The following is a 22,508-nucleotide window of genomic DNA, read 5'->3' on the forward strand; positions in this document are numbered from 1 at the left end:
GGAAGTAAGCTCAATGCAGAGCAGAATATAGACAGTAAAGGGTGTAGAGGCAAACAGAGTAGTTGAACTTTTTCTTGCATTCTGAAAGCATACATCTGTAAACAGGAGATAATGATTGGCCTAACGACATTGTATCATGTAAAACCTCATTCTGCCACTGTACCATAGCTGTACCTGAATCGTTTCCAGGTTCTCCCTGTCCTTAGAACAGGTTATGTGTTAGGTTGGTAGTTAAAGTCTAATTTAAGGTTGTCCTCAAGGCCTGAGCATCTGGGCTTGTGGTGGCTGCGTTCAGTTTCTGGAGCAGATTGCCTGGAAGGCCTGCAGAACTGCCAAGTACAAGGTTAACAACTTTGCTGTTCAGCTTTGGACTTCGCTCTTCATTGGCTGGGAACACAGGCAAGCACATGGCAGGCTACGTGCAGCAAATAGACCGGCAGCAATCTCATCATTCTTTGTTTCCATCTTTTGCCTTGTAGCACCTCTGTCTTGTAAGCGGAGATGTAGCCAGAAGAAAGACAAACAGTCTGCAAACCAATTCCCTAGAAGCACTCTATTCACGCTGCATACGGGATGCATCTTGTTCTGTGTTAGAGAAATATACATCACTTAAATGATTTGATGTGGTTTACAAGGGGAAGTATGGCATGAGTGGTTTGAACTGATTGAGAATAACTCAAGGTTGTTGCTAAATAGCCGTGTATATGTATTACTTGGTTAATACCTGCTGGCAAGTGCTGAATGTTCACAGTGACCTCTGCAAGCCACAATTATACATGGCACTGTGAAATGAATTTCTTAGCAGAACTGTTATGCAGAAGGTTATAATACAGATTTATTTAGTGGGTTAACAGACATTTCCTGCATTTCCATTAACCAGTGATGTTTTTGAAGAGAAAAAGAGAAATTGTTTAAATATGACTAACTACAGCTATATCAGGTAGCTGTGTTCCATGCTTGGAGTGCTTTAGGCATATGTTTGGATTCTTGCTTTTATGCGGAAACCAACAGAATTATTTTGTTCAATTTTATACATTTTATATTGAAATCCTTTTGTGTGTGTGAAAGATGCGTATTTGTATGCATGCTCTGTCATATTGTTTTTTATTTCAGGTTTAACAGTGGCTACAATACTGTTTGGCATAATAAGAAGTCTTCTGGTCTTTCAAGTTCTTGTTAATTCTGGTCAGACCTTGCACAACAAAATGTTTAAATCCATTTTGAAAGCTCCTGTCCTGTTTTTTGACAGAAATCCTATAGGTAAGTTTAATTGTCAAAAAACCCTTAACATTTAATGTAACTCATTGATTATGTTAAATATTGTATTTCTGAGCACTTATAAATTTAAAGTTTTGTTTTTTTTAATAACATACTTGTGGTTTCTGCTTCTTTTAATAAAAACCTACGATGTTATGCTTGAATTTAGAAGTCAGAACGTTGAAGGCTTATTGAAAGTTGATCTTACTCCTTTCTCAGCTGTGGTTTTGGTGTTGTTCATTGAACAACTTGTTGTTAGTAGCCCCAACTGCACCAGTTGCTGGTTTGTGCTGATCTGATTCAGTTAGCAAAGGTTTCTCTGCAACATCGTGAATGTATATGCGTGTATTTTGTGGGGATGCCTTTCTTGTGCTTTTCTTTGAAAATCTGACCTCAGCAATCATTTGCCCTTTTTAGAAAATAATTCAATGCAAGCGTGGTAATTCACAGTTGTTGAGAAACTGTGTAGCTTAATATCCTTCCAGAATGGACAATAGAATGCAATTTAAAACTGTAATGGAGATCCTTACAGTCTTACAGAGGGAGAAGCTGGAGCAGAGTTAAGAGAGTAGGGGAAGTGGAGCAGTGCTGATTTAATGACCAGAGATCTGATGTGCCTTCTGGCCTTCATTCTCTTGAAGGAAAGGAATATAGGGTTGGTTTCATCCTTCCAGAGGCTGTTTAATAACTGCATGGGTGCATAGGGATAGCTTTGTTGTTTGAGAGAGAGTAGTAATATTTTCAGGAAACACATTCATGTGTAGAAAAGGTTCACGTCCATAGTATGATGAAAAAAACATACATAATTACCCCCTTAAAAAACAACAACAACTCCACAGCTGCACAAGTTTAAGGCCGTTATATGGTATGCTTGTACTCTGTGTCTGTGGTAATGAAAATTGAAGGCCGCTGCAGAGGGTTAGGAGTAAAGCAGTAAGCTCAGTGGAAAGCCAGTGAGAGCATATATGTCACAAGAAATTACAGTGCTAATGGGGTTTGTTGTCAGAAGTGCAGTGTTTATCCTCTTACCTTTTTATATGCAGCGTGTGCACTAACAGTGTTTTTTGAGGAATACATAATCGTCTTGTAAGAATGCCCAAAACCGTGGCTCATTGTAACGAATAAAGTCAGAGCAATAGACTAAACATCAGGGACAGTGTGGAGTAATAAGAAACGATTTGCTTTGTAACATACTGTGAAGCTCAAATTAGCAGTGCTTTGTAAAAGAGTGGCATTCATACGACCTGCCTATCGCTGGTATTCACACACCATCGTGACTTACTGATGTATGTTTCTATTTATCAGCAGATATTTCATAATAGAAGATTAACTTCAGTGCGTTTAAATTTCTTTTCCTTCATCTTTCTTTTGGTCACGGTAGCATGCAAAGGTGCAGATGTTCTGATCTGAACATCTTTTGGAAGAGAAAAAAGAGAAGGAAAAAGATGACGTGGGGGACGTGATGCTCTTGTTCAGAATGGCAGCGTGTAGCAGTTCGGAAATTCCATTTTGGATATCTTAGTTTCACCACCTGATTGAGGTGGTTTTGTTTTGTTTTGTTTCTATGTATGTGTATTTTAGAATTTGCATTGGGGTAGGATTTGCTCAAGTAAAAGCCTTTTTTCTTTCTTTCTTTTTTTAATTTTAAAGATACTGCACTCTGATATGAATACTGACAAGAACTTGAAATTACTAAAGACTCTTATTTCAGTGTTGTGACTATAGCAGTCAAGCCAAGCTATTAGTTAGCATATCTCACATTAGCAAAGCTGGTACTGTAGTGACAGATCTGTCATTTGAGCATCCAGTGTGTTTTCAGTATTTGTCTCAAGTCTCTGAAACATTTGCAGGAGCAGCTGCAGAAGTGACTTTTGCTGTTTTATTTCTCCAGCAATAATCTCCAATTAAAAATGCTGCAGTCAGTATTTTGAACACGCTGGTGATCCATTTTCAAAGTTGAGGAAGGAAGGAAATTAATAGACATCCCAAGCTCTCGGTGGTTCTTGCTGGAGAAACAGACTGATGAGCAGCATCAGGGAGTCGACATTAGGAAATGGAAATATGTATTGAATCGTGACATGTCTGTCAACTCCCAACAGTGTAGATCCAATCAGTCGTGGTGAATAAATGAAATGACTTATTTCTTTAAAAAAAAAAAAAAAAGGGAAAAAGAAAATGCTTTTTGGATCAGCTTAAGCGTGGGACTTAGACCTTTTTTTATATGTTACATCAGCAATGTATAGGGAGGCTTGTTAAGGGAATAGTAATGTGTGTCTCACTCAGACAATGAAAAATATAGGTATATTTTTAGGAGCTTGGATTATGTAGTACAGACAGAACAGAAATATGAGGACCCCTCTCCTTATTTTTTCCCACATGAAAATTATTTTATCTACACAAATTTCACTTCTCTGTAATTGGGCAAAGGTCTAAAAGTAGTTATACATGGCTGTTTTGGTGGTGTTTTGCATTAGATGAACCTTGCTAATACACAAACGTCTGTTTCTTTCTTAAGCACTTAACCTAACCCTATTGAGCTGATAATCCAAAGTGCCTAAGCTTATTGTGGTATCCAGAATTCAGAAAGAACTGTCAGAAACTTATGACCAAAAGTTAAACATCTGAAAGTTGATATCTGTGTGGCACCACTTAACCAGCTGTAGTGAAAGCTCAGAGGGAAGTTATCGATTATGTGGTTGTTCTTGTGAGTCTACAGAACTTTCTTATTTTCTCCTTTCATGGAGGTGACTCTCTAGAAAATATCTTTCTTCTTCTACCCAAATCCCAGTTGGAGAGTTGCAGGCATGTCAAGATGCCTGTAAGGAGGAAAACATGGACATTCACACTTCATAGTGAATGCTTTATGTATTCCTCTTTATGTGTCACTTGCGGGAGTAAAGGAGTTGATTTCTGTGCAGGTCTAGCACAAGAGGGCAGCATGATCTGTTTTATCCCAGCATAGCGTTGCAACAGCTTGTTAGAAGGCTAACAAAATTTATCTGTTACATTTTTAGAGATGGCATTTGAGGAATGGATTTTCAACCTCTACACTGAACAGAAGTGGTTCTGTTTAGTTATCCTCATTATCTGCAAGTATAATATTTTCTCTTAATCTTTTACAGAGTAACTTTTTTTGCCTCATGTAATGTTGAGTTCGGGAACTTAGCGGACAAAAGTCAGATAACCCTGTGGAGTTTGGGTCCAATCAGAACTTCAGCCATTATTCCTTACATTTCTTTCTCAAACTATTTGAAATATTTTAGAACAAGCATGGTAGAAAGCAAAGTAAAAGGGACTCGAACCTCAGCTGCGCTGACTGTTGAATGGGGAATTCCCTCTTTTAAAATTAGTTTCTTATTGATAATGTAGGAGATTCTGGCTTTGACAAGCTTCAGGATTTGATTCAAGATTACTTGCTTGGCTTGTAAATAAATTGTTCTTTTCTGGGATTTGGGAAGAGAGATTTCTTTAGAGAAGGAATGCTAATGTGTAACTGCATCACTTTCAGTAATGGTAGTTTGAGTGGAGATTGTGTGTGATTTTTGAACTACATTGAGTTTCGGAAACTGAAACCTGCTGCCGCTGTGCTGATGGGTGCTACAAGAATGAATGAGTGATATGCATGAATTTGTTCAGATAAAATAGAAATCTCTTCCCCCTCCTGTCTAAAATTCAAATGGAATGAGAGCCGCTACAGAAATGCATTTGAAAGTGAAGCTCTTTTTTTCTTTTTCTTTCTTTTCTCTGTTTTTTTGTTGTTTTTTTTTAACTTGTCTCTACAAACTCTTGATTCTGATGGTTTATAGAAGGAGGAGAAATATTTTGGCAGGCATTACGGCATTCTGGATTTCCTAGAGACAGAAAATAATAAACTGTGTGATTTGTCCTTTACCTATTAAACCAGCAGTTCTCCCACTCCCCACCCTCAAATGCTTGGTGGAAGCTGCATCGATCCCTTTAGTTGCTTACTTCAAGTTTGACCAAGGTTATGTTCTTCTGTCGTGGCTTCCAGAAATGATGTGCCAAACTGATAGCTAACAGCAGCGTATAAAGCGAACTCCAACTATTAAAAGATAAAAATGTGAAAGAAAGCTGATGTTATAATAAAGAGTTTGTTTTTCTTTAAGGCATGAGGATTTTAATTACGGTCTTCATAAATCATGTGTTGAAACATCTATAATTTGACAGAGAAAGTTTCTTTATAGGATTAAAAGCTTGTTCGTCAGTGCACAAGTGCCTATCTGCATTTTATCTGACAGAAGCGTCAAATGGGCCATGTTGTTTAAAGTATTTAAGCTGTATAATATTTGCAACAAATACGGTATTTCAGCAGTTTGAAAATTACAATGCTGATAATGAGGTTGTTAAATTATAGTTCTATCAGTTGGATAGTGAAACTGCTTTAGTTAGTGTACATTAATGTATGCTTGTTCACACAAGTGATTCTGCTGAACGAGTAACATGTTTAAACAAGAAATACTGGTCCTATACCCTGTGATTTATAGTAGGTGGTGTTTTGGCATATCATGCAGTTAACAAGGCAAAGCTTCATGTTAAAATATTTCGTTTGTAGTCTCATTCATCACTGATATAAATATTCAGCAGCGATGCCAGAAAATGTATTGTATTCCTATTTGACTCAATGATTCAATTGCTTTCTTTCTTTTTCTGAAACAAGATCTATGCTATCTTTCTGATGCAGTTTTCAGATATTTCCTTGTGGTCAAGATGAATTCGGAGGGATTGTGTAAAAGCATGCTAGTTCTCTTGACAGCTTGCATGTTCTCTTCAGCTAATACAAAAAGAAACATGTTGTCCTTAGTGTAGCAAGGGCTTTGTTTGCGACTCTCTTTGCCAAGCTCCAAAGCAGGTTCACGTGTGCATAGTTTTGTTAGTTTATGTTGAAAAGAAGTCCCTACAGGACAGCCTCTTGTAGCATAAAAACACAGCTTCTCTCTTCCGTGTTGGTAATCACTTGCATTTGTTGGTGGTGAGATGACAACACAATATGTCCCATCAATCACTGAGATTCCTAACAACCACACAGGCTTGTAAATATTATGTTTGGGTGTTTTAGTGGAACAGCTCGTCACTGAAGTAGGTGTGGTAATTAAAACCTGTTAGATTGCTACATTCGTTCACCAAAAAAAAAACCCCAAAAAAACACTTTAATGTTTTTTCATATAACAATGGTACTGTGTACTTCAAACCTTATCAGGGCGTGATTAATAAATGATATTTTGTGGGAGTTGCTCATTTACTGCTGGTGTTATCATGGCTTTTGTTAAGAGTTTAAATAGCTTTATACTTCCATGTGTTTTATCGCTATTATGGTTCTGTCAGGAACCTTATAATGTTGATTTCTGTAGGAGTAGTCCTTAAAGTTAGTAAATAGCACTCTGGAGTTATGTTTACATTTATTATCTATTAGTGTAGTCCAGTTGAACTCTATCCTATTTTTCTCTACAGTAATAATTGAATGAAACTCGGCTGTATACTGATGAGACAAACCCATTATGTTTTTGGTTCCCCAAATCAGTGCTCACCTTATTTATCCTCCTAGCAAAATAAAATGAAAAGGTTTACAGAAAACTATTTGTAGGAGGGAATGGTGCATTATTTAAGATGGAAACAGTGGGAAGCTGATGCCGATGACCGCTTCCAAGCACAAGCTCCTGCTCTCCTGGCACAAGATTTCTCATGCCTTCACAAGGATTTTCTTTCTTCATTGCATTAAAATCCCCTGGTGGGGAAAACGGCCTGCTGCGAAACTCATTTCTGACCATATGCTGACCTGCCCTGATACTGCAGTTCTGGTTTTTCATTTGCTAAAGCAACCACAAAGCAAGCTACTCTCGCTCCACCTCAGCCAAAGGAAAAGGAAGCACAGAGGAGCTGACGAAGATAAAACTAATTAAATGTGTTGGGTTTAGAAGACTGAACAGAAGTTGTTTAGAAACGTGGCAAGTGTAGCAAGGAAGTAAGAAAAGGCACTACATTTTATTCTCACATAGATGTCAGCCTGATTTTGATGAGAGTTATTACAAGTAGGAAGGAAGTGGTTGAAGGGAAGGCTACAGTGAAAAAATGTCAGGGGGGACAAAAAAAGATGTCGCTGAGGTGGTGCTGCAAATCACCTCTCAGAGATAATGTGAAGGAGGAAGATGTATTGGTTTTGATGATAAATGGATTTAGTGTGTGTATTTTTTGCCCATTATCTGCTTAAAAAATTGCTGGACATTACTTTGATTGCTGTGAGCCACGAGGACCTGAGGCAACATGTGGTTAGGGCCTTCTCTTTTGCTGAATCTCAGAATCACTGAACTGCAGGGGTTGGAAAGGACCTCTAGAGATCACTGAGTCCAACTTCTGCTGGAGTGGGTTCCCTACAGCAGGTCACATAGGTAGGCTTCCAGATGGGTCTTGAGTATCTCCACAGAAGTTCTTCCCTGTTGATAGATACCAGTTGTGGTTGGGAGGTGAGCACTTTTGAGAAATGAAGAAAAAGCTCTCAAAAACCCACTTTTATCTTGGAATAAGGTAAAAGTATTTCTGACGGAGTTACTTTGTGAAGAGTAGGGCAGGGACAGCAGCCAGCCAGGTGGTGGTGAGAGCATGCCCATGTAGTGTGGAAAGGGAGGCTCAGTCTCCTCGCTCATTTAGTAAGGGTCTGGAAGGCAGGAGTCCAGCATCCCAGGAGAAAGCCCTATACCTCAGAACACTGGCTTTTCTTCATTATTTCTCATTCCATAACTTTTTGTTGTCATCTCTTAGTGACATACAGACCACTTTGGTACTTGCAGGCCGTTTTTATTTATTTTTTTTATCAGAATGACTGCTAACTGAAAGAAAAGGAGGACTACTAGAGTGCAAACTCATTCCATTAGCTCCGTTCCTCTGTTTTATAATGCACAGAAATCTCTCTCCCAGATGATCCTAGGTAATTTGCACTGCAGCATCTGGGTGAATTAATTATTCTTTTTTTCAGATTGCCAGCATCTTGCAGATTATGCAACAAGTGAAGATTAGTTTGTGCCTGTGGTGATCTTAGAGAGTACTTGGAAACAAAGGGCAATTCTCGATCCAAAATTAAAATTTTACTGTAGAAAAGAATGGATGTTGTATGTGAATCTGCCTGTTATGGCAATCCAAAGTGAAAACTGAATGATAGAAATCTAAAAGTAGGCGAGTGGAGTATCTGCATTGGAGGTGTTGTCTCAAGCTCTGCTTTACTGGCCTGTTCAGTTTAAAAAGCGCAGACTCAGTAGTCAGAATTATTTATCTGTTTGTGAATAATATGAGATATAGCTTGCTTTCTGTCTTCCCCTGGTATTCTTTTTCTAGGAATCAGTTTGGGTAGATAAGTTGTCAGTGTTTTTTTGTTAGGTATACAAATGAATACATACAGAGGAGCTTCTTCAGGTTTTGATTTCTGGTTATTTAACGCAAAATAATGCTTTTTTTGGAAGAGGCAGTAGTGTGGCAAGCTGTATGTGTTGACAGCTACCAGTCTTAAGACAACTTTCCCTTTAAACTTTACTTTGTTGAGCAGAACATTTAGTTGTGGTGGGCCCTAGCAAGTGATTGTGGGATGAGGAGATCTCCAATATGTATGAAGAAGCTGAGGCTGTTTTGGCCGGAGCACAGAGCAAGCTGAGTGGTGTGTTGGAGAAAGGCAGCAAGACTTCATTCTTGATTGTCTGGTTCAGGGTAGAAGTGAATTGTATGGTCATGTTTTTGTTTTCCTTTTGGGCTTTTCACCACTGTAGAAGACTTGTGAATGACTGCTGACCTGATGTTCTTACAGATACGCTTTCCCTTATCCATCCTCACTTCGCCAGTTGAAAAATTTTATTGAGCTGAACAGTACACCACAAACTTGAACTTTTATAATGGGCTACTCATATAGTATATTAGATGTTTGAGCTCAGAGGAAGTTGTTTAAACTCCCTGTATAGTCGTGCTTCTGCCAGCATGTTCCTTGACTGTTTTCACCCCTCGTATACCTGAATTTATCCTCTACTTTTGTGTCTGGGAATGCTACTCTTCCATCTCTCCTAACCTCTTCTAACTGTATTCTGCGTGTATCTTGCTTTCTTCCAAGTATTAATCTTCACTACCCTGTATTAGTGTTGAGATGTAGAGTGCAGAATAATCTGACAGCACGTGGAAAAAAGGGAAGATGAAGGTTTGGAATATGAACATTATTGTTGGCAGTTATAACACATAATAGATGAAGGATAGATGGCCTAACATTTCTCTTTCTCAGTTTTCTTTTTATCAGATATGATGAGATTGTATGTGTGTGGTAAACCTGTGTTTTTTTTTTCTCAATGATGTTATTGTCTATTTAAGATGCAAATGATGCAATGCAGAATATATCATGTGTAGGCAGAAGAAAAAAAAAGAAAGCAAAAAGCAACACCCTACTGCTTTGTGGTAAGCTTCCCTTCATCAGAAATACGTGTTCCCATTTCCCTGTGTGTATTCATTTCTCAGAATAGTTTCACATTCATCAGTTTGTGTGTTCACAGCCCAAAACAGATTCGGTTCACTCTAAATTTTCAAAGCTTTCTACATCTGTTTTTAAGATGTCATAACTAATTTCTCATACAGGAATACTGTTCCCACCCCATCCTTTCTAAGACATGACCAGAGGACAGTAAGTAATGTGATACCGGGGGCATTTGCTCAGTTCTTTGTTTTTTTTTTTATTTTTCTCTTTTGTTTTAATATGAACATTTAAAGCCGTAAACTTTATGCTGCCTCATTCATCTCTTCCAGTGCGCTTCCATTTATAATATCATGCTGGTCTTTGCAGAGAAGGTGGTGAGTGTCTGTCTTCTCTTAGGATGTTAAATATTTTATATTCAGTGATTATCTCATTACATGGGATTATGAACAGTTTCAGAATTGTGGTTCTCTGTCTCAAGTTGTGTTTCTTTTCCCTCTCACTGAAGTGAGGTATGTCCTTCATGCTGGGCCACGTAGAGAAGAACTTCTTTTTGTGTTATAACCTGTAAATGTGAGTAAATCTTAGCAGTGCATAATGAGGTAGGAGCCTAACTTTCAGTTTACAAAAATGAGAGACTAAGAGCAAAGTTAAGTTCCTGGGTTCCTATTCCCATTGAGATCATATTTGCTGTGTGCTACTTACTTGGTTGAGCTGTTACATATGAAGTAGAAAATGTGTGTTTGTCCAAATAATGTTTTCCCTTGAATAATGAAGGCCAGAGCTTCAAGTAGTAAAATAATAGAACTTCTTTAAATCCCTGAATTCTTCTATTTTCTAATTACTTAAGATTCCAGTTTGAAGATTATATACAATGAGAAATGAGATTATATACAATGGAGAAATGTACATGATTCAGGCTCTTCCAGGGCCTCATAGAACCAAATTTAGTCTTCTGCTCTAAATCTTACGACAGGGGAACTGAGTTTCCTATGCATTGCAGTGTGGGAGTTCAGGGCCTGTCTTATTCATTGCTGTTCCTTATGAAGAAACAAAATTTGTTCAGCACTTTCAGAATGAAACTAACCTTGAGAGAAAAAAAAAATGTCTTGAGGTTTTTAAAAAGGTGACAAGCTTTAATATTCCAAATAGTGACGACGATCTTTCTTCGTAATGAAGTTATGACTGTAATTTTGTATTGAATTTAAGGCCACTCAGTAAATGCTACTTATATTTGAAAACAACAAAATCATTAAAAAAAACCAACATATTTTTAACATTTTTTTTTAATTAAGTGAGAATAAATTCTGATGCAGCAAAAATGGCCTTTTGTTTAAAGGTAACTGGAAAAAAAACATATTTTCATTGATTTTTTTTGCCATTTTAACCTCGCAATAAAGAAACATTATTATGTACCTTAAACGACACACAGACATTTTGTGAAATGCAAAATCCAAAGTCTGAAATGATCTCAGATGTTTTCAGTTTAAAATTCAGTCCCGTAAGGACAGATTAGCTTGTTAATACCTTTGCACTCTGCTTAAGCTTTATGTAGTTCTGCACTGCAAGGCGTTCCGGTGCCTATTGACTATTCTTTATTGATTGTAAAGTAGGCATGAAGATGTTTTGAACAGGAATCTTATCTATTTCAATTAAGTGTGCAGGAGAACAAGGTAGTATCACATTTCTTGGAGAAACAAGGAAGTATATTCATTCTTTGATTCTATGAGAAGATGCAAGAATATTATACTAACTAGTGATCTCCAGTGCTAGAATAGAATTTGCAAACTTCTTTGGATTGTGTCTAAATTACTACAAAATAAATACGGTTTTCAGCACAGGAGAAAAAGACATAAAGGCTGTTCGGATTCCCTTACTGTGTACAGCAGTTGCTCGTACTTGTTTTTCATCTAATCTTTAAAAGATTGGAAGTTCTTTGTAATGGAGCTTGACTAGTGGACTAGACAAACAAACACTGTTGATCTAAGAAGTGTGATGGGTAAAATACTTGCTCCCCAGACCAAATCAGCCTATATTTCTATTTCTGCTGTAATACCAAAAAGCAATTCAGAGAGGAAACAGAGCAAAGCAAAGAAGGCAGTTTAATTACCGAATTCTAGACTATCCTCAAAGGCTCTCATACTAAGATCTAATTCAGTTTTCTGATTTTCTGTTGATTCTTCAAAATGCTTCAGACTTACTTAGACAAAAGCCTCTTTCTTCACAATTGTCAAATTTCATTGAATCTCAAGTCTTGGTGATAGAGCTTAATTGTCAGCAAAATAAGTCTTGGTTTCTGTAAATTGTTTGATCCTCAATTGGTTTAGAAGTGACAATATACTTTCTTTTACGGGGTTTAGATATTGTTTCCATGTGGCATATGGAGCAAAGTTGGACCAACTAAAGAAATTATTTCAATTGTTTTACATCAGGAAAGCTTATACAAAGAGCTTAGTCTCACAGCATTTAAAGTTCAAGCATCTGCCACTAGGGGCAAAAATTATTTTCCTGTAGGCATTCATCTTTTATTGTAGATTTACTGTGCTGCTTCACTTTGCTGATAATCTAATTTAAACCTCAGAGATGAGTCATACCTTCTCAATGGATTCAAATTCAGTTTGAATTCTCTGATGTCAGAACCTTTCAGTTCTTCTAGGATCTCTTTTCTGAACCAAATGGTCATCTGGGGGTCTGAATATACTGAGGAGAAAGAATATGACCCATATAAGCAGTAGCATGTTAATAATATTATTTTATGACATATCTGAGGTCTTGTTTTCAGTATTAATTTGGGTTTTTAGTTCAGGTAGTTTTTAACATCTTGACTCAATTTTGGTCTTTCTTTGAAAAAATGCAGAATATTAAAAATTGAAAAGTAAAATATAATGCTGTTGTCCAGGAGATCCTAAAGGATTCTGGAATGATCCAAACACTTAAAGTTGTTTGTAACCTTTCCTTGAAAACATGACCACTGTATAGTTGACCACTAGGAGCTTTAGAAATTGCATTTTCATATTTGGGATGTGAATTGCTCTTTAAGGACTTCCTCTGTGGAGTCAGTCAAGGACAAAATAGACTCTCTGAAAGCTAAGAGGCATTGTAAATACGATTCAGCTGTGATGAAAAATTTATTGGATGCTGTTCATATGCATTCTAAAATTAAGCTACGTTTTGAGAACTATTAGAGTCAACATTTGTTCTCTAAATATTACAATTGAATATCGACAGCACTAACTTTTAGTAATTAATGCATTGTAATGTTAATGGTGGTTGGGTTATTGACACAATCCTGCCTTCTGTAGTATTTTTGTTGTTGTTGTTAGTTACACTTCTGCTTCATATTTTTAACAGTGTACCCACAAAAAGATCTAGGATCAAGTTCTCTGGTTATGCAGTTATGCAAACAGCAAAAAGGAATCACAGACATTTTTCTATAATTTAATTTTACTATATGTGTATTTTTCTGTTTTAATTCAGCTTTACCAGAGATTTTTGTTAATGCCATATTAAATGCAGAATAACTGGTTCTTTCCTAGGATCAGATTATGGTCAGTGACTATTAGCAAAATCTGCGGTATTTATTCTAAAATACAACTTTAAGTTACATGAGGGAATTTCATGGTGTTATATAGATTAGACAGATGAAAAGCAAGTATTTTTGTTTTACTTAATTGCTCTTTTAGTTGCTCAGTTCCTTGCAATCCTGAAACTTCCTTTCGTTGTAATGTGTCTGATAGTGTTTCAGCAGATGCGGTGCTGATTTAAAACAAACAAACAAACAACCTCTGTATTATGAAAATTGTTAGAGAAACAAAATACATAAGTAAGTGAGGAATGAAAACAAAGACAGACACGTTTGTTTTAAAGGAAGAAGGAAAAATTTGCTTAAATGAGAGTTCTTCTACCTAAAATCTTAATCAGCCCTGTGACCATGTGTGAATGAAATTAAAGGAACACATCAGAGTATACTCTAAGGATATGGCTTTAGACACAACCAACCCCTGCAGTTTTGCAGTTAGTGGAGTGAGATATGCTTCTTTAAGAGCAGCTTAATGCAAGACGTAACTCAAATCAAATCCTCTTCACTGTTCTCTAAAGGCATCTCTCTGAACTGCTTGCAACTCTTGCTTCATCTAAGTATAACCTTTCGAGTAGTCAGTATGTATCAACTGATTTATGGCTATGTAGTATCTTATGAATGTATTTTGCAATCTTTCTTTGGGTGACAATAGCATTGTGGCTTCCACAGTTTTAATTTGGGAACTATTTCACAACCTGATATCTCATTTGCTCTAAGGATTTCTCATGTTTTTCTGTGTAAAACATCCTTCCTGTTCCTTGTATGACTCATGTAGCTGTTGCAGTTTCCTTATCTGGCTGGTTTTGTCACATTGCATTTCCAGAACATTAATTCAGGCACCGTTCTACTTAAAGTGTTGTGGCCACCTTTTGTTCACCTTCCCATTTGCTTGTCCTAGTTTAGTCAATGCCATGAGGTGCAGGTTGGGTTATTTTTCTCAACCATTTCTTTGACCAAGTCTTCACTCTCCACTACCTCATTATATCTTAGCCATCCACATTTCTTAGCCTTTATCTAACTTCACCAGTCTTCATACCTGTGTTGTGCTTGGGTTGGTGTTGTCTTCTGGAATACCCTTGTTTGTGTCCAACAACTTGTGCCATCCTGTGGTGAGGGTAAATAGAAGAATAAATGTTGAGGAAAGATGGAGGAAAGTCAGAGAACGAATATACAGTAAATGAAACAGAAGTTGAAGGAGAGTGAGCATGCAAACAGACAAATCTGCACTGTATGAAAATTGAAATCAATATGTGCAAAAGTCTCTCAGTATCCAAACGTGCCAGATTTGGCAGCTTCTGTGACTTACTACCAGCTAGTCTTTTGACAAGGCTGTCTTGCAGGGCCAGATGGAGAGAAGGCTCGCTCTTGATCTTACAGCCCCAGTGTATTTTGAGGAGCCTACCAGGAGGTGTAGAAAGATTGTGGCTTCATTTAAGCATTAGCCTGCTTTGCTCCTGCAAAGCTTTTACTATTTCTGCACCTGGTAACTGCAGCTGTTGGCACATTCCTGTGTGTCTTCCACCTTCTATCATCATTTTGCTTGCTTATCTTTCATGCTTACATCTTTGTAACTTCCTGCTCCCTGTGCAGCAGAGTTCATCCACGAGCTGGCTCTCCTTCATCTTAAAATAATCTCTCAAGATATACCAGTATCACTGTAACCACAGTATATCTATAAACGGAGACTACTTAAACGTATGAGTAGGGAAACTAATTCATTCCCTCACTCCTTTGTTTTCCTGTATTTAAAAGAAAATAAAAAGGTGCACATCTTGTCTTGCAACTTTATGTTCCAGCTTACTGCTGCGTCTTCCCTTGGCTCTTTGTTCCTTTTACAGCTGATTGTGTTGGTTTCCCTTCACTGACACAACAAACTCTTGAGTGAAGGGCATGCCGCTGGCTATGCAGTTGTCCAGCCTAGTGGCTTCGACTCCCACTTCAGATACATTAATCCTCTTCTGGGAGTTTCTGTCATGCAAATAACAAATGATAGCATTCTCAGGAGCCCATTGTAACAGACTACACTCTTCTGTCTTTGCCTGTTTATTTGTTTAGGTGTTCATGCTGCTGGACAGCTGTAAATCAGAGCTTCACGTTGAAGTGTATCTTTGAATTAAGCAAAGACAAAATAGATTGTAAATTGCATTAGCTTTTGCTTGAATGGCTACTCAGAAAAGTCATCTTTTTCTCCTGGATATGTGTGAAATTCTTTGCTTATAGAAAAGAGAAGTTGTTGTTAGTTTATGCTGGTTTGCTGTTCTTTGTTTGTTTCATATTATTTAATAGGCATAGAAATTGAAAATTATAGGGCCTTACTAGAGTACTCATTAGTTTTAAGCAATGTAACTGTAAACATATGTTTTTTCAATAATTTAAGCTATGGATTTAGGCAAAATATTCCCAACATTCAGTTGTTAAGAAATCTACTAGAAGGAACGTAAGGTATACATCTATATGAACATTACAATTTATTTGGCTGTCATTTGTATACCGTTGGTGTTTTAGCATAGTCATCACTTGCAGCTACTTGCTCCAAGTGCAATTCTTTTTTATTTTTCAGGTGAAGCTTTCTAATAGTTGCCCAGTAGAGGGGGTACAGTGAAGTTATACACCATGCAATGCAACTTTTCACAATCCTCAGCATTTAATTATTAAAATTACTTTTTAAAAATGTAATAAATCTAATATACAGGAGATAAGAGGTCATATTTTGCTTTTCTTCTTATTTGAATGTATATTATAGCCCACATTTCCATTTCATTGTTGTTACTTAAAGTTTAAGCTGTAAAGAAGTTTACAATGATTGTTTTCCGCCGGAAGCTGATGGCCCAAAGAAATGCATTGCCAGACTATATCTAGATTCCTTTGGACAGTATTCTTGCTTGAAGAAAATTGTTAGGATGTGGTTGTTGCCTTCAGCTCTTCTGAGACAAAAGATTTTTGGTTGCTTCTGAGGCCAGATTTGCAAGGGGAATTTGATGCCAATCACAAAACTGAAGAGGAGGTGAAGTCATCCCTCCTTTTCCCCTACAGCCCAGTCCTCGGGAAAGGATTCATTCCATGCCCCAAATTAGGCAAAAATAAAAAGGGATTTGAATCCAGCTGAAGTCCTTCCCATGCTGATTGCCGTAGCCTTCAGGCAAACACTCATTTGCCTTCTTCCGGTGCCATACTTACTCACTGATTCATCCAAAGGCAGAACAGCTTTGACGGGTGAGACCAGAAGAGGTTTTGCTCTAAGATGTGGTTTAAAATGCCATAAATTGAAGCAGAATTTTTAAGTTTGTGGAGAAGATGTGTCTTTTTTTCTTTTTTTTTTCTTTTTTTTTTTTTTAATACATGCAGAACATTTTAAAAGCAAATGCTTCAATTATTTGCACAGCAAACTAAAATAAACACTGTTCTGATTTTTACCTGATGGTATCTGCTGTGCTTTCTGTCTAGCCAAGCCTGGTTTGCTGCGGTGGCTACTTCATGGTTTGAGTTCTTAAAAAGAAGTAGTATTTTCATTAAGTGCCTTTGTATAGAATGGACTTCAGAGAGAATCTTTCCGTGCCAAACAGTTCACGTTTTCCAGAAGAAGAGAGGAAGAGAAAGAAACTGAAGCTAAAGAGAAGAAAATGATCAAACCAGAGTAGCATGCCAAGCAGAAGACTAGTGTCTTCAAAGTCAGATGAGGGCATAAAATGCCTCTGCTCTTTGAGCTGCCTGAAGAATTTGTCCACCAAAATGGATGGGCTAGATAGAGGCCAGAAATCTTGTCATAGCTTTCACAATAGTCTGTATGGAATTCCCTTCCATGGCTTTAGAAATGGGGTAAAACAGATGGGATGCATTCTCTTCAATATGTAGGAGGGGATCTGATTACATCTGGTTGATAAAATACAAGATAATACTTGACATCTGGGTGGTCACTGTATCTGCCACATGGCAATTTCAGATGGAGATTTCAGGAGGTAAAAGCTTTATATTCAGTGTCTTGGTTATTGACATCTTAGGCTGGAATGTTGATTTAGCCATTCTAACTTCAGTGCCTGGGAAAAGTAAAGAATGATAAGAAAATGAGTAGATATGAGCATATTTGCAGAAGCCAAATGATTATTTTTTTTCCCTGAGATTTCTCTAAAATACATTATCTAAGGCCTATTCTGAAACCAGTCTTGATTACATAAGTAGCACAGGAAAAAACTCCATTTATCATTGGAAAACCTTACCAAAAACATGGTGTATTATTCCCTTTTTGTTTTAATTCTTATATAGATGCATACTGATGTATGACCGCCAGATCTGTAAGAGCAACATTTCCCCTGTCGTGTTTAAATTTGAGCAACAACTGTCTTCAGGTCCATCAATTCATCCTGATCTGTAGTGTTTGGTCGAACTCACTTGAAACTCTTCTTCTTGCCTCAAAATAAAAGAAAAACAACAGTTGGGACATACTTTAATCTTAACTGGTGTTATAGTAGGAAATAGATCTATACTACACAATATCCTTCAATGACTGGATGATTGCGGTTTAATGATGTAGCCTGTAAAAATCCAGTGTAAGCCTTTATTTCATATATGCTCTTCCAAGTTTCTATTATAGTAATGTTTTATAATGAGCGGGCATCTAAAATAGATAACTTTGCATCTGGAGTAGAATAAAGTGATGTAAATCAACTGAAAACTCGGTAGATAGAATACAGCTTAACACCTGGTCTTGGAATAAATGTTGCGAGGGGTTTGCCTTTCTTTTTTACTTTTCTTCTTATTTTTTCAGGAGGGGACAGAGGCCATTGTTGGATTTTGTACTCCCGCTTCTAATCAATACATTTTTTAAATTCAGTTGGACTTGTGCATTGTGGTGTTATTTTGCACTACATGGTAGAAATTAAGTTGTACTTTTATGTGTTTCTTGATAGTATATTAGAGTAGGTATTTTAGTTTCTATTTGTTTCAGTATGCTTTAAGTGCGGATTTTATCCATAAAACTCGGGAAAACAAAAAAAAAATAGCTCTGAAGTTGAATATTGTTAGAACTCTGAGCAACCTGCATCACAGATCACGTATGAAAGAGTTAGTGTTATAACGTGGCAGGAGGCAGGGAAGCAATTTGTGCCAGATTAGATGTCCACTTCCCTTGTCATTTCTAATTATCAAGTGGAGATGTGGCTCTGTACTTGGTTTGGAGGCTAATACTTTGCTGTATAGCCAGAAGTTCATTGTTTCTAATTGTTTCCAGTGCTTTCTTTCACAATAAGCTAATAAAGAGAAATCTGCAAATGCCTGTTATTGTTACAGGACATTGTATTACATTGATCAGTAATAGTGAAGTTGCTAATTAATATATAACCTTAGATCTAATTTGTTTTGTAAAATAAATACGTTAAAATGTTTCACTTATGAGCATCTACATGCACATAATATAGCAACTAAACTAAAACTATCTCTGATTACAGCTAATACGTTTAGATGGTAATGATACGTAGTATGAAAAGCAAATGCTACACAGGAAGCATTTGGAAACTTCACATGAAAGCAGTTCTAGGATGAAGAAAGGTTACAGGTTTTGTTTTGTTTTGTTTTTAATGAAGAATTTACATATGCTTTTTCCATTGTATCTTAACTGAGGAGATGGACTTTGTTGATAACTAATAGTAATATTAATGCATCTCTGGCTGCATTGAAAGAGGGAAAAGGAACAACAAATTAACTGCCATACTATTTAAGGAAGGGACAAGTGGAACTTGCATGGAGCACTGACTTTTTCTGCTACAAGCAAGGCAGTTCTAATCAGCAGGTTATCGGAGTCCTGAGCTATGCTGGTGGAATGGAAAGCTCAAGAATAAAACTGTATGGTTGGGATCATTATACTTATACTAGGTAACAGACATCTCCATCATCAGTAAAAATAGAAATCGTATACACAGAAGCCTGTTTTTCATTCTTATCATTGTCAGTAGTTATCCTTTCGTCTTTAAATCCTACACTTAAAAATAAGATCAAACACAGCATTCACATTTTCTTCCCATTTCCCAGCTGTTTTTCTGTTTGACAGCATTTGTGTAAAAAGTCCTTTTCAAGTAGTAAATTAATTTGGATAGAAAGCATCCCACCTGAATTTATTACATGCTGGCAGCTTAGATAAATGGATATTATGATCTCAGCATATTTTGGCCCAGCACCACTGTGCCTATTTGCAAATGTCTAAGAAAGTGATAATATTCCTGTCAGTTTCAGGCTGCTAAAGAAAAAAATGGGATAGCATTTCTTATTTATATTTATAGGATGCCTGTAGGGAAGACAGTAATGCTGTATATGGCAGTTTATGTGGATGTGTGGTGCTAAACATATATTAAAAGAAGATAACAGACCTATTGACGTTTCTTTGTAGAAATATGGAAGAAAAGCCAGAGTAGATAAGTAATTGACAGCTATGTAGGAGATGCATTTCCAGATTTCTTTCTGAAGAAATATTTCACAAACTTACAATTCCTTTCAAAGATGGTAATCCATCTTTAATTACTTTGTTGATTTCATAGTTGTATTTTACAAGGTTGATGTAATGTCTGCTTGCTGCCAACATTTGATATGGACAATCCACTTTTGTCACAGCTTTGATCGAATGGAAGGCTGCTTGTAGCCACAGTATTTTTTTCCCCCCTGTTTTGTGGTGTGTGTGTGTGTGTGTGAAGTGAGGACGGGTAAAGACTTATCAGTCACAGAATGCCATAGCTTCACAGCACAGTATGTGGGGAGCTGTCGATTTATGCCACTGACAGAAAGGGAAAAACTGCTCAGCGTAGCTGAATGGATGTATCTTTAAGCATAGCCGGTTCTGTGCAGTTATTCCTTTTATTTTTACCCTTGAGTATTATGTTACGATGTTACTGCATGCTCAGGCAGTGTCTGAGCATTATTTTAACTGCCACGTGTTTGTAGAAAATTACTTTGGCTTTATAATCTGTAATTTGGACTGTTAAAGTAGATTACCTTTCTCTTTAGGGGAAGTTAACACCTTTACCCGTAGCTCACCTTGTCGAAAGCTTCAGTGTGGTCTGTCATGGTGCGTTTCCCCAGGACAAGGAATGATGCATCCCTGTTTCCAGCAGTACACAGAGCACACTCAGCAGAACGGGATGTGCAGGGCTTTCTCCTTGCTGATGAAAGCAAATTGCAGCAAAGTGGAGTTCCTCCAAATTAAAGTCGTCTTAAACCAGGAGAATGTTTCTGTGGCACGACTGGCTTGGGGCAAATGGGCAGCTGCACTTGAGGTTGCTTTCATTATTTATACGTCTATATTCTATTATGCGTCTAACGGTGCAACTTGCTTTCAGACAAGTTTCTGCTAGTTTTCAGAGGGGAGTGGGAGGTGATGATGTTTAATTTGTTACTTTTTCTTCACAGAGACTGGGTGATTGGGGGGAAGGGGGAGTATCCCTGTCTTCACTGTTCAAGGCATTTTGAAGACATTTTCCCCTAGTAAGCACAGTGTTCTTGTACGTGAAAATTATAGTTAGACAAGTTGCTATGGAATTGTTTAAATTAAGTGGTGTTTATTGATAAAACGTGTATTCAGCTAAAGTGGGAGGTATTTAAAATTGCCTGGATTGAGGATTAGCCTCATATGTGAGGGTGGAGGAGGAAGTTTGGAGCGTGCACAGCTGTGCAGGCATACACACACAGGGAGCAAAAGCTTTCTGTCCATAGAAGGCCCCTCTCCTTAAAACCTGTGTTTTCTGAAGAAGCCAATCAGTGGATTAGGGGGAAAACAAAGTACTTCTGCCACATTTGTGAAGCAAGTGGGTAGAATGAGTAAACTCTTTGCAAGGTGTATAAAATCTATATCTGCTTTATTCTGTTACGGAGAAATATTTCAGTGAATGCAGCAGCCAGCAAAGGGTACAAGGAATGCCAAATGCATTTAGAAATAATGCACAGCAGCTTTTAGGGTCCTTGACCCTCAGAATTTACATTGCTCAATATTGAATGCTGTTGGTGGCATTTGGTTGGTCCTGTGGAGGATCCTCATTTCTTGTTTAAAATAAAAAAAAAAAATCCTCTTCTTTTCTGGTGTTTACATCACAAGTGTTGATTCAGTTTGGATTATATTTCTTTCATCATGAAGTATGTATAAACATTTTAAGTAGGTGTGGTACACTGTCAAGTGTTTTCATTATTTGGATGATAGGTTTGAACATCAATTCCAAAGTATCAGTAAGCACCTGCAAAGCAAAGTGAGTCTGTCGCACCTGAACACATTCTGATTCATGCAATTAAAGCAGTCTACAGAGTTTGTAGGTAAAGAGTATCACATTCTGAGGTTAGATGCCTTTTTCATGGAGAACAAAAGAATTTTGATTCTTTCACTTCAAGTTTAGCCTAACTATTGTGTAGTGGAGGAGGTTTAATGAATCATTATTTAACTTTGATACTGCCAAGTATTTGACCATTAAATAGTCTCAAATGTGTACATAGCACTTTGGTGACAGACTTGTATTTAACTGTGATTAATTAGCATTGAATAGTTATTTAATTACTAAGGAAAAAATTTAACATCAGTGTGTGTTCTGATTAAGTTACTTGATGTAAAAACAAACATGGAATTGTTGAAAAGAGCACGTTCCCTTCTGCAGCTCACTACTGTCACAGCACGCTAAGTGGGAGCTTGAGAATGATTAAAGCAGCAGATTGTATTTGCCAGTTTGGGTGCTGCTGTAACATCAGCGTGCTCAGTTCTAGTGTTGTTGTTTTTAAGCCTTTTCTTTTTTTCCTGTAGCCTTTTCATGATATTTCAATTGCTTTGCAAGTTCTGTATTTAGTATTTCCTTTTTCCTTTTGATACTTCAACTGAATTTCAGTGTTATAAATAAAAGGGATGAGTGTTGGGTGAGCTGGATGAGTTTTGTGGACTGATTAAGTGTAAGAAATACTGTCTCTCAGCACCTACCTGTATCACAGAAATGCTCACAATGTATGTTGTCTTTTTTAAGTGCTAGGTATTGTATGGTGATGTTGATGGTCTGAATTTGAGAGAGCAGGATGTTAGAAGCTTTGGAGAGAAAACTGTATTTTGTTTTACTATGTGTTGTACAAACCTTGTCCTTCCTGAATACCAGGTGCAATAGTTCCTTTAGTCTAAAAAGCCATCTCTAAAAGCTAGCTTTGCAAATGCAGGTAGAAACTGTGGTCATAACTATAAGCGTTTTGAACCCTGACTGAAAATGACTACTGTTA

General features: G+C 37.2%; 1 protein-coding gene across 1 annotated transcript in view; it reads left to right on the plus strand.

Moving 5' to 3' along the window:
* ABCC4 (ATP binding cassette subfamily C member 4) overlaps positions 1-22,508 on the plus strand; it is a 139,315-nt gene that overhangs the window by 51,838 nt on the left and 64,969 nt on the right. The window contains exon 19 of the mRNA XM_015851547.2: positions 1,114-1,260. Within this exon, the coding sequence (XP_015707033.1) occupies positions 1,114-1,260 (147 nt within the window). The remainder of the gene's footprint in view (positions 1-1,113; positions 1,261-22,508) is intronic.

The sequence above is a fragment of the Coturnix japonica genome, chromosome 1 (genome assembly GCF_001577835.2).
Source record: "Coturnix japonica isolate 7356 chromosome 1, Coturnix japonica 2.1, whole genome shotgun sequence".
In the NCBI taxonomy this organism is placed as follows: Eukaryota; Metazoa; Chordata; class Aves; order Galliformes; family Phasianidae; genus Coturnix; species Coturnix japonica.